The sequence below is a fragment of the Galeopterus variegatus genome, unplaced genomic scaffold (assembly GCF_000696425.1).
Source record: "Galeopterus variegatus unplaced genomic scaffold, G_variegatus-3.0.2 Scaffold219, whole genome shotgun sequence".
NCBI classification, from domain to species: Eukaryota; Metazoa; Chordata; class Mammalia; order Dermoptera; family Cynocephalidae; genus Galeopterus; species Galeopterus variegatus.
In genome coordinates, this window is record NW_007726330.1 from 617,572 (window position 1) to 629,637 (window position 12,066).

Below are 12,066 nucleotides of genomic sequence, written 5' to 3' on the forward strand. Positions count from 1 at the left end.
TTTTTTTTTTTTTTTTTTTTTTTTTTTAAGAAGATGACCGGTAAGGGGATCTCAACCCTTGACTTGGTGTTGTCAGCACCACACTCAGCCAGTGAGCGCACCGGCCATCCCTATATGGGATCCAAACTGGGGGCCTTGGTGTTATCAGCACCGCACTCTACCGAGTGAGCCACGGGCCGGCCCCTTCAGATCTTTTAAAAGCCAGGTTTTTCCTAGAGTTTGCTCTTTTGAAAATAGTACTGTAGGGACATGACAATTGGCTTTGAGGGCAGAGGAAACCTGTGGCCTGTCCCAAATAGGTGGCCCACAGGGCCTGGTGGGGTCAGGAGCCCTGACCTCTTCTCCCTCCCACGCCCTGCCCTACCCTGCTATTTACTACTGGGAAACTGTGTGGGGCTGTGGGGGTCAGAGAGCAGCCTGTCCGGGAGCCAACACAGCCATTCCCTCTGCTCTGGCCAGTGGTGCTGGGCAAGCAGTGGAATGTGTGTGGGCAGTAGCCATCTCGGCCCCAACTCCTTCCACAGCCAAATTGGTGCTTTTCCTCTTCATGCCACTTTTTTAAAATAGCTGTATTTTACAGAGTAAGATTTGTCAATTTTAAATGTGCCATTTGATGTATTTTGGCAGATGTATATAGTTGTGTTACCCTCCCCCCACAATCCTGATACAGAACACTTCTGTCTCTCCAGAATGTTCTCTTGTCTCCCCCACCCCCTTTGCAGACAGTTTCTTCCCTCAGCCTCAGGCGAGCAGTGATCTACTCTCTCACTGTAGTTTTACCTTTTTTAGAATTTCATTAAGTCGGGATCTCTCAACCTTGGCACTATTGACACTTTGGGCCGGATAATCTTTTTTACGGGAGCCTGTCTTGTTCATTGTAGGATATTTAGCAGCATCCTTGGTCTCTACCCACTAAATGCCAGAAGCACTCTCTCTCCTTCCCCAGGATATGACAACGAAGAATGTCTCCAGACATTGCCAAATGTCCCATTGATGGGGGGAAGATCACTTCCAGCTGAGAGCCACGGATACAAATGGAATTGTAGCTTTTTGGTCTGGGTTCTTTCATTTAGCGTCATGCTTTTGCAATTCATCCAAGTTGTTGAGCGTATCCATAATTTTTTTCGTTTCATGGCTAAGTAATATCTCACTGTAGGGATACCCCACATGGCATTTATTCATTCACCCACAGAGGATACACATGGATCTTAAAGCTGCATAGTTTTGAATAGTCTTACCATTTCTCATAGACTGACCAGTTTAGCTTTTTTTTGTTGAGGACGTAGTTTAGTGCCAAGTGGCTTCCGTTGGTGATGCCGTGCTTGTCAGCCCCTTTGCCTGAACTTGGCTCCTCTTGCTGCTTCCTCTTGGTGTCAGGACTCAGGTTGCTTGCCTGGTAGGGGAAGCCAATTCACGGGGGTCTCCAGCACTGTAGCTGTTCAACAGAGCTGAGTGTGCACACCCTGGCAATGCCCTCTGGGGACCCCACCTGTGCCTGACGTGTGCCTAGAACAGTGGTGCTGGTGTGACCGTCCAGTGGGGATCTCCATGTCGCTTCTAAGCTGGAGACGCTCCACTGCGTACTGCTTTCAGCCACTTCACAGTACCCCACAGCCATGCTCCAGGCTTGCCACTCCCTGCCATCCCATAAGCCTGTCTGACTAGCTCCTTCTACTCAGATTCCTACCTGGCAGCTATGGATCCTGTGGGTGTTTTCTGACTTGGGCTTGCGCAGGGGATGATTCACAATGACAGCAGGCTTCTCAAATCCTATGTGCAGCTGCCCTCCTAGAACATCCTGCAAACCCAGGTAGCAGCCCCAAACACCGGCATAGCCTCCACATGTTTATAGACATTGCTGGAAGTATTTCCCGGGAGAATAGTGTGGGGCTCTGGCTGCTCATAGCAGTGTATGTGGGGCTGATGTCTTCTATGTTAGATTCACTTTGGAACTTAGGAAAGAGTCACTGAAATACTGTTCTTGAAATCTGTGTGATAACTTTTGTCTAGTTTTCCTGAATGTGCCCCTTTATTTGCCAGTTGCTTCTTAGGAATTCTCTTGTTTCTAGCCCAGGAGGGGTTTCCCTCCTCCTGTCATACTATATACCGTTTGAGCCCCAGCGTGTGGTTAGGTTGCTGTGGCAACAGTGTCACACCCTGTTTTTCCAAAAGGCTTTCCTGGCAAATGCCAAAGGGCACTCTTTGTCTCTCTGTCACATGCACACATACACTCCCTTCAGTCCGGGGAAGAACTTAATCCTACTTGTGTATGTGCCCAACGCCTGCCAAGCCCTCTTTGCTTTTGTTGCTGATGCTCATGAAATACAAGGACCCGCTCTCCCCAGCTGGTCCCACTCTCCAGCAGTCTCTGCAGCATCCTTGCACCTCTGGCTTAGAACTTCTGCCTATCCAAGGGCTGGGAGGAAGGAGGAAGTCAGGATAACACTTGAACTCCATCCAGATCTGGCTGTCAACCTTGCTTGTGGTGTCAGGAGACCGAAGGAGGGTGCTGGGCAAAGAGATGCACTAGTCCCCTGGTGGAAACTGCTCTTGGGCTGCACTGGCATCCACTGCAGGACCTTTGGTCTATAAGTCACCCAGTTTCTGTCTTACCCTCATCCAAAATGGCAGGTCAGTGCTCTGTTCTTGGGGTGAGTCCAGTGAGGATCCACTGATGACATGGAAAATCAGCACAGGTAGTCATGTTTTAAGACCCTGCCTCAGCTTGACGTCCGGCCTCAGAGCGTATTTGCAGTGTGCACAAGCTTCAACTGAAGCAGCTGAACTGGCGAAGTCTGGGATCCTTGTCCCCAGTCCTGCTCAGCACTGTTTTTTACAGTTAACAGTGAAACTCTAAACGAAGATCAAAGCACCTTATCTGCTAAGAAAACATTAACCCAGCCTTAGGAGAGGAGAAGGGGAAGGCTGTGCTAGGCCTTCCGAGGCAGCCTGGGCAGGCACACAGCTGCAGGGAAGCTGTTCTATGAAATGGGATAGCTGGGGCCTGGCACACAGTAGGTACCCAGTGAGGGCTTGCTGAATGTTTGGTGGCTTCTTCATTCTTTCCCTTCATCCTGCCCCACCCTGCCCCGCCTGCTGTTTGCTTGTTGTATGGTCCTTTTCATGAGGGAATGTTTTAAAGAGCACAGACAGAATCTTAAAACAAGCAGTGCATTGTCTGAGTGATCCAGAGCAGGACTCTGCAGTCACCAGGGTGGCCAGAGGCTACGGGGAAGAGAGTGGGGAGGGTGAGGCTGGGTGGGCAGTGGCAAATCTCTGAGGGAATTGTCCCCTGGGGGTGTGGTTCTTCACATCAGAATCAGGCCTTTTGTTCCCAAGAGCAAGGTGGGCCAAGAGAGGATTGATCGGTTTATTTTTTTAAAGACCCTAAGCTAATAACAACAGGTTATTTCTGGAGTCCTGGGAGAAGTGTTTTAGGACATGTCCAGTGGTGAGCAGGAGCTGCTCCCATTATGAGCTGATGATACACATTTCTTCCCAGCCGTGGGCTCCATGACTTCACACTGGTAGCTTCAAATTGGCCATGGAAGGAGAATTTACACCAGGGGAATTGGCAAATGCTACAGATCATGGCTCCTCTTCTCCTCCCACCCCCACCCCCAGCTGGTTGTTAAACATTTACCAGCACATCTGTGGACATACTCTTTCCTTAAAAGTTAACCACTGTGGGCCGGCCCAGTGGCGCACTGCTACAGTGCGCCGCTTGAGAGCGTGGCGGCGCTCTCGCCGAGGGTTCGGATCCCACATACAGACCGGCCGCTCACTGGCTAAGCGAGGAGCGGGCGCAACGCCGAGGGTTGCGATCCCGTTGCCGGTCCCGGTCCGGTACAGGCGCGACACTGAGGGTTGCGATCCGTTGCTGGTCACGAAAAAAGACAAAAAGGAAAAAAAAAAAGTTAACCACTGTGACTTGGTGGAATGCATTCTCTACATCTGTACCCTCTGCCTGAACTTCTCTTCCTCAAATTGACACATGGCTGGTTCCTTCTAGTCATTTCATCTCAACTCAAATGACACCCTCTCAGGTTACAGCTGAACACCTGTTTTACTGTTTTCATAGCGTTTATCCCTCCCTGAAAACATTTTATATGCTTGCTTTTTGTTGTCCATGTCTGTCCCCCAACCTAACCCCTCACCTACAGAGTTTTTCACTCTTCTCTCAATAGCCTCCTTTTCTGAAAGAGTCCGGAACATGTCACCTGATGAAATCAAGATCCCACCAGAACCCCCTGGCAGGTGTTCAAATCACCTTCAGGTAAGCACAAGTCTTAGCTGCTGAGGCCTGTGTAGATAAGGTAGCCTGGGTTAGATATTTGGTTTTGACCTCTTAACCTTAGGAGGCCATGGCAGGGAAAGGGACCAAGCCTTTTGGAAGAGAAGCTGCCAGGTGAGGAGCCACAGTCCTGGTTGCCTCCCATGAGCCTAATCTCAGGAGTTGGCTTGTGTGGCCACTACCACACCTGCCACATCACCTGGTGCTGTTCTAGCAGCCCCTAGCTTGCCCTCAATGAGGCCTTAAGCTAGGCAGAGAAAATAACAAACCTTTTCTGTGCAGTCCAACTGAGCCAATGAGAGCCTCTCAGAAGGAGCTTTGCTAAGAAACTGAGGAACCATCAGAATGTAAAATAAACAAATTCTGGAAATCCAAAAACAGAGCATTTATATGCATCAAATTCCTATCCTAATATTTCTAAAATGACAACTCGTAGCTTCTTGCCTGACAAAACCTCATACAGACCTGACCTGAGGTTTTGAAATCCCAGGGAGTTGGACCTTTTGGTGCACTTTACTCCCTAAGGACCAGGACCTCAGGGGACAGCTGGGATTTCAGCCTCTGTGATAGTTTCTCCTTGTCCCTCTGTGGGTTCCCCTGTGAGTGGGACATTGCGACTAACAATAAGACAGACACCCAAGGCTGTACAATCGTGACACCCATTCCACCTGCTCTACCTTTGATCCTGTAGCTCCTACTGGGTGCCTCTGGCTACACAGCAAGCCCATGGCACCACCCTAACGGACAGATGACTCATAGGACCTGTGGCTGAGGAATGTGGCAGGCTGGGGGAGTGCCAGAGTCAGGGCTGAGGGCGCAGCACAGATTCTCTTCCTTTCCTGGAAGTCTACTCCTTTTGCTGAGTCGTCTGCCCCCACCAGCCCCCAGGATCACGTCACCATCCATGCCAGACAGCAAGCTCCTGCCTGTGAGGACACCTCCAGCAATCTGCCAGGCATAGACAGCCAGCCGGTCAGCCTTCGAGTTCAGAATATTCCTTCTCCTTTTTAGATCCTCTTAATGGTAGAAATATGACAGTTGAGCTGACGTTTTAGTTTGCCTGGGGTGGTAGAACCGATCTGATGGCCCAGGAGACACAGCAAAGTCATCTGTGAGATGTGGGTTTGCCTCATTTTCCTGAGACTCTTATGTAAATAAGGCCTCCCTCCATTACCCTTGAGGAGATAATGTGGAGGAAATTCTTGGCTTCTTTCTTCCCTGGTGATTGTATTACCAGCCTCTCTGCAATTCAGTGCTCCTGCCAGTCTCAGCAGAAAGATTTAGTCTCGGACAAGGGAAGGGGATCACCTCTCCTGAAACTTCCCAAAGGGTATCACATAGGTCCTCCAGCCTTGCCCACCTCCTCTTACAGGTGGAGAGTTCCCCACATGTTTTCCTTCTGGAGAATGTGTAGACTTAATTGCCCCTAGGGAAGACAACTACAGAACTGAGCTGATGCCTGCCTTCCTGGGTAAGACTGCTCTTCTCAGAGGTGTCTTTGCCCTGAGACTTGGGTGTATTGGGCCTCTTCACTGGCACTGGGCAGTGCTAATGCCATCTGCTGTGGGCTGGGCAGGACCCTCCTCCTGAGGACACTCGTGGCACTGGCCTCAGCAGGTGAGCCTGGATCCCTGTCAGGCGGTTCTCCTCTTTCCCATGGCAAGCCAGGATAGGGACCTGTGGGGGTGTTTTGGTGAGAGATGAGCTCGTGACCCTTGAAAAACTGGTGTGGACCAGCCATCTTTGAGCTTCTCCACAAAAGATATTCTAAGAAGTCTGTGAGACTGAACCCCAAAACTCTACTCTTGCCTTCACCTGAAAGGACGTGGCCCTTACACGTCTCCTGTGACTCACAGTTCAGCTGAGGACTTAACCCCTTGTGTTAAAATGTAAAACCAGGGCCGGCCCGTAGCTCACTCGCAAGAGTGTAGTGCTGATAACACCAAGGCCGCAGGATCGGATCCCATATAGGGATGGCCGGTTTGCTCACTGGGAGAGCGTGGTGCTGACAACACCAAGTCAAGGGTTAAGATCCCCTTACTGGTCATCTTTAAAAAAAAAGTAAAACCAGCAATAAGTCCCTGCACATCACCTCTAATACCTTAAACTCTTCTTCACATGATGTAGGAGCAGATTATCCAGTCAGGGATTTGTTCATTATCTCCTCAGTGGCTTCTCTGCCTTGACCTTTTTACTGCTTACTGTATTCCTCATCCAAAGGGAGTCGGGGGAGAAAGCAGCAATGAAAACACACTGGTCTTGGTTCACCTTACTTGTGTGCAACCTGGTCGAAGGCTGGGTGGAGGAAGAATGTGGCTGAAGCTGGGATCTGCGTGGTTCTGTGGGACTCATGTTCATGCTCTGCACTGCACTCGTGGCCACAGACCGGGATTGGGAGAGGGTGGGGTTCTGTCATACATGCCCTCTGTTCCTCTTTCACAGGACAAGATCCAGAAGCTTTATGAGCGAAAGATAAAGGAGGGAATGGATATGAACTACATTATCCAAAGGAAGAAAGAATTCCGAAACCCCAGGTGAGTTTCCCATGAGCCTGCAGGGTCAGTTGAGTCATTAATATTGGATGGGAGACCAGGATGCCCCCACGGAGGTGGCAAGGAGAGGCCCAGCTAAGATCCCACCTGAGCCCAGAGGGACCATCACCAGACTCGTTACACTAAGTGCCTGCTAGACACAGCAGACTGCATTAACCCAGCCAGGGAGCTACCTGTTTAAGATCGAGACCAAACACACAAACCAGTGTGTAGAGCAGAAGCCAGGAGACCTGGACTGGAATGGGGGAGACCTGGCTGGTTTCTTATCCGCACTCCTAAAGCACACGACCTCTCAAGGCCTCCATTCTGAGGTGGACTAGATGATCGCTATAGGTTCTAACTATGAAAGTTGGTTTTTGCATGCAGGTGAGAGGTTCTAGGAACAGAGCTGTGTCTGGGTCTCACTCCATCTGATGCCCGAGCTACTGACACACCTGGGAAAGAGCATGGTGTGTGATAGCAGGGACCTGCACTGGCCCCTACCTGAATGGCAGGTTTGACCAAGCCATGCAGATTGAAGGTCAGAGATGCCCAGATAAGACTCAAAATGTAGCCATCGCCTCTACCTTATCCTCGTCTCAGTCCCCAGCTAACAGTTGTGAAGAGGTCAGGCCTCCCAGCAGGAAGCTGGCTTAGGGCGATGTAGCTGGCTCTAAAGGTTTCATCAACCCCAGGACTGGATGGTTCTGGTGCCATGCAGGGACGTGGGGCTAGTGCCTGCTCAGTGCCTGTACTGTTCTCCTTTCAGCATCTATGAGAAGCTGATACAGTTCTGTGCCATTGATGAGCTCGGCACCAACTACCCAAAGGTGTGTTCTGCATGTGGGGGCTGGAGGGGGTACCCAGGACCCTGTGCTTGCTCTGCTGGATTTGATCTGCAGCCACAGAAAGGTCCATGTAACAGTACTGCTGGTGGAAGAGCACAGTCCCCATCTCTTTTGTTTGGGTCCCTGTTCTGAAGTAGTCCAACAAAGAGATCCCAGCGACAGACCTGGTCTGTGAGCCCCTGACTAGATAGGGCCCAAGTATGGGCTTGCTGGCCACCCATGCCTGGAGACCAGGGATGACAGCTGAGCCCCTGTGCATACAGGGTGGGGAGACTCCAGGCCAGGAAGGTCTTGGAAAGACTCAGGGGCAAGGGACTTGGGTTTCTAAATCATGTCATCCATCTGGTAGTCCGTACTGACTGTAGCTTTAACCTTTTCTTTTTCAGGATATGTTTGACCCCCATGGCTGGTCTGAAGACTCCTACTATGAGGCATTAGGTAGACCCCCATCCATTCATCCACCCACCTACCATCTGTCCATCCAGTCATTTAGTCATCTAGGTGACCTCTATGTGAGGTCATTTCCAAGGGGCTGGGTACACGCTCTTGAAGACAACTGACCCCATCCCTAACTTACAAGGCTTTTGACATAGCAGAGACAACAGATGGTTGAACCAGTAATTCCAACCCTGATGTATATTATGCTGGAGTTGCCAGGTACAGAGGGAGCCTCTGGCAAGCGGCATCACCTGACCCAGCCTAGGGGATGGGAAGGCCTCGCTGAGGAAACCATGTTTGAGCTGAGGTTTGAAGAGGTGTAGGGGCCTAGCAGGTGTAGGCAGCAAGCCCAGGCAGAGGGACAATATGTTCTGAGGACAGTGAGAGCACAGCATATTCTTAAAGGGCGCTTTGGAGAACTGGGAGGGATTTCAGAGGGTCCAAGCCCCTAAACCACAGGTCTCGAGCCAGCAGTCCGTGGATCTGATCCTGGCCTGTAGATGTGTTTGGTTGGGCCCACACAAATTTTGCCTTAATTTGAATTAGCTGCTAACATTTTATATAAAAATTCATAATTCCAGCTTCTCTCAGTCAGTAGGAAGGTAGTCCACCCTGGGCCTGCATTCCCATGTGACAGCAGTCAGCTGGAGCTCAGAGTAGCTGGCCTTTCCAGTCATATCCCTGGACCTCAGGCCCTTGAGTTTGAGACCCCTGCTCTGTGTTGACCAAGGGCTGGCATTTCATTTTGCCTAGTGCAAAGGAGCCTAAGCCCGTGAGGGCCTTTAGTTCAGGGCAGGGCAAATTAGGTGCCCTTGGCTGAAAGATGCTCCCAGATTGCTCTATAATGGCTTGTCTTGCCTTCATAGCCAAGGCCCAGAAGATTGAAATGGACAAACTGGAAAAGGCCAAAAAGGAACGAACTAAAGTAAGTGATGACAGATGTCCTGGATGGAGATGCAGGCCTTCGGAGTGCACGGTCCTGCTGGCCACTCCCTTACCCCTCGGCCCACTCTTGGTCGCCGGTGATGCTCCGGGCTGCGCCTTCTGCACCGTGCCAGGCTTGCCATCTCTGACTTGGCTTGCAGACATATCCCTGTTGCTTTGTTCTTGGTATATTGGGGTTTACTGCATTAGGCCCTCCCTCACCTCCTCTCCCCTCCCAACTGTCAAGCCCTGGTGGCCTTGTCTCTTTTGGGTCATGGGTGCTCTCCCTGGCCTGACTGGAGGGCATTTGCTTCTGAGAGTGCTGGGCCCCAGCTCACCCCAGGCTGTGTGTTTCTTGGCCTCCCAACTTTAGGAGGTCATATATATGTTAAGATCAGCGGCTTGCCTGGATGCTTCCCTTTAGGTCTTGTGTCTGATCGTCAGGTGACCCTTCATTTTAGGACCCCGAGCACCACCTCCCTAGCCATATGGTCTGGGTCCTTTAGGGAGCTGTGAGGCCAAAATGTCCTCTGGGCACTGTGCCTTTTGTGACCAGAGTTTGAGGGAGAAAGCCAGGCATCAGGACACCAGCTCCTCCTACCTCTGGTTTGGCCTGACCCTCCTCGAGCAGCTGCGGCCTCCAGGACATTCCCCTCACCCTCAGGCAGAGGGGCTGCAGGGCCTGGGCGTGCTAGTGGCCCTCTCCCCTCTTGGAGGTGCTGGCTCGTGGGCCAGGAACATGGGAGCTGGTGCAAGGGAATAAGCGGGGTTTCTCATTTTTAACCCTTGATTGAAACTTCCTTCTCTCTCTTTCCCTCTCCCTTCCGAACCCCAGGCTTATTGCAGGGACGTGTCTGCAGCACCTGGGGACCGGAGCTGTCCTTCCCCTGTGCGGGCGGGCGCCACCTCCTCCTGGCTGTGAGGAGGAGGGGCCTGGCCAAACGGTTCTGGGCATGTGAGGTGGGGCGGCGGGCAGGGGGTGCCGGGCGTGTGCACAGCCTAGTGATCCGGGAGGGACCTGTTGTCTGTTTTGAAAGTTCTTTTAAAAGTGGTAAAAAGCTCCTTCGGGCTCTTCTTAGATACCTCTCCCTCCCCCAGAGGTCCCAGCAGCGTTGATTTCCAATGCCTCCTTTGTGCAGTGCCAAACTCCCCCGGGAGCAGACAGCTGGCAAAAGGACCAGGATGCACAGCTTTGCACGGGTCTTACTCTCCTCCCTCTCCCCTCCAGATTGAGTTTGTGACGGGCACCAAGAAAGGCACCACAACCAACGCCACAGCCACCACCACCACCACCTCCAGCACAGCTGTTGCAGGTAGAAAGCGGCTTCTCCCAGCTCTGCTTCCCGGCCACACCACAGACAGAGCAAGGGTTTCCCTGGCTTGTTTGGGCAATGGGCATCAGGCAGATGTGGACCTGGGCTCGGCCTGGCCATACTGTTTTCTGAGCCTGGACTTTGAGAACCAGCTTTGGAGCCTGGGTTGGGTCCTGTCACTAGCTGCCCCTAGGGCTTTCTGGAGCCAGAGCCCCTTCAGTTTCTGTTCCCTCTGCGCTGGCCTTCAGGGAAATGGGACACTGCTTTTGGTCGGTCTTGATTCAGACTTGTCTCTTGCTTTATTTCCAGATGCTCAAAAGAGAAAGAGCAAGTGGGACTCTGCTATCCCGGTGACAGCGATAGCCCAGCCCACCATCCTCACCACCACAGCGACCCTGCCAGCTGTCGTCACGGTCACCACCAGCGCCAGTGGCTCCAAGACCACTGTCATCTCTGCCGTGGGCACCATCGTGAAAAAGGCCAAGCAGTGACCTGAGGGGCCTTGCTAGGACTTGACGTGACCATATAGCCCAGTGACCACTGGGAGACCCACTTTATATGTTTCAGGACCTGCTCTCCAGATGCCACCTGAGAGGAACCTCAGTGTGGTATTCCAGCCAGAAGAAGGACATTGCAGCAGAGGAGTGGGTTCTGTGGACAGCATCTGTCCACCCAGCACTTGGGGCCTGTCGCCCTATTAAAGTGTTGTGTTCTCACATGCTGGCATCTCAGGTGCACTGGCCTCTCCTACAGTCTATGTAAAGCAAATGTGATTGTATAAGTGCCGCCTCCATCTTCTAGGTTGGGATTATTGCCTCAGGGTTAACAGTGGGGTGATGGAAGTGTGTGGCACTGCTCAGAGGGGTGGCCGAGAAGTCACCCTGGTCATTCCCGGTGTGTGCCTCTTGGTGTGGGCAGGTGGTAGCCTAGAGGTGCAGTGAGACCTTGTGTTCCCAATGTCCGCTGCCCTCATCCCCAGACCCCACCAGTTCTCAGGTAAGAGTGGAGACCTCTGTTTTCTTGAGCGCAATCAAGCACTCCCCGACTGCTTCTTGGACACACCCAGGCTTTTGAAGTCAAGCTAGTTACCAGAATGGCCGGGGTGAGATCCCCAACCTGCATAGGGAGGGGTAGAGGCAGCGGCGCCTGGCCAAGGCTGCCCCAGTCCCTCAGTGCCCAGCAGGATCCAAGCAGCGAGGGAGATGAATCACCTCCTGCTCTGGCTGGGCGGCAGCTCATTGTTTACATGAAAGCCCCACTCCTGGGAGGGCTCCTGCCACCCCACCCTTCCTCTGTGTGTTATCTCTGCCCCACAGCAGCCCCTGGGCAGCGCCAGTGGCTGCTGGGCTCCTCGTGGGGCCAAAGCAGGTTTCCTAGCCACTGCCAGCCCTAGAGTCCAGAGGGGCCCATTTATCTTTCTTGTTCTTTGGCAACTCGCCTTTCCGCTCCTGCGGAAGGGTTGCGTGTCAGAGAAGGAAGCCAGGCTGTGAAGAGCCGTGTTGCTTCCATTGGCAGTGGAGGTGCAGAAAAGTGGTCCCGAAATTGCACCTGGGAACTCTTCCCTTGAGGTCCCCAAAATAAAGATTGAGTCACGCTTCCTCCTCCCCTGTCCCCCACACACTGGGGAGCTGGAGGAGATCGGTTCCACCCTCCCTCCTTTACATGGGACTGTGCCCCTGGGAAGAAGACCCCAAGAGGGTCTCAGAAAAGCCTTCCTT

General features: G+C 52.3%; 1 protein-coding gene across 3 annotated transcripts in view; it reads left to right on the forward strand.

Annotated features, from left to right (window-relative positions):
* The window catches only part of SAP30BP (SAP30 binding protein), a 36,055-nt gene extending 24,976 nt beyond the window's left edge, over window positions 1-11,079 (forward strand). For 2 of the 3 annotated variants that reach the window (XM_008566083.1, XM_008566084.1), the window contains 7 exons: window positions 4,188-4,276; window positions 6,737-6,828; window positions 7,595-7,655; window positions 8,060-8,111; window positions 8,978-9,036; window positions 10,264-10,348; window positions 10,658-11,079. In XM_008566083.1, coding sequence (XP_008564305.1) covers window positions 4,188-4,276; window positions 6,737-6,828; window positions 7,595-7,655; window positions 8,060-8,111; window positions 8,978-9,036; window positions 10,264-10,348; window positions 10,658-10,839 — 620 coding nt within the window. In that variant the 3' untranslated portion in view covers window positions 10,840-11,079. Of the gene's footprint in view, window positions 1-4,187; window positions 4,277-6,736; window positions 6,829-7,594; window positions 7,656-8,059; window positions 8,112-8,977; window positions 9,037-9,870; window positions 9,954-10,263; window positions 10,349-10,657 lie in introns of all 3 variants that reach the window. The other variant, XR_550043.1, reaches the window with a different exon arrangement.
* Window positions 11,080-12,066: the final 987 nt, after the last annotated feature.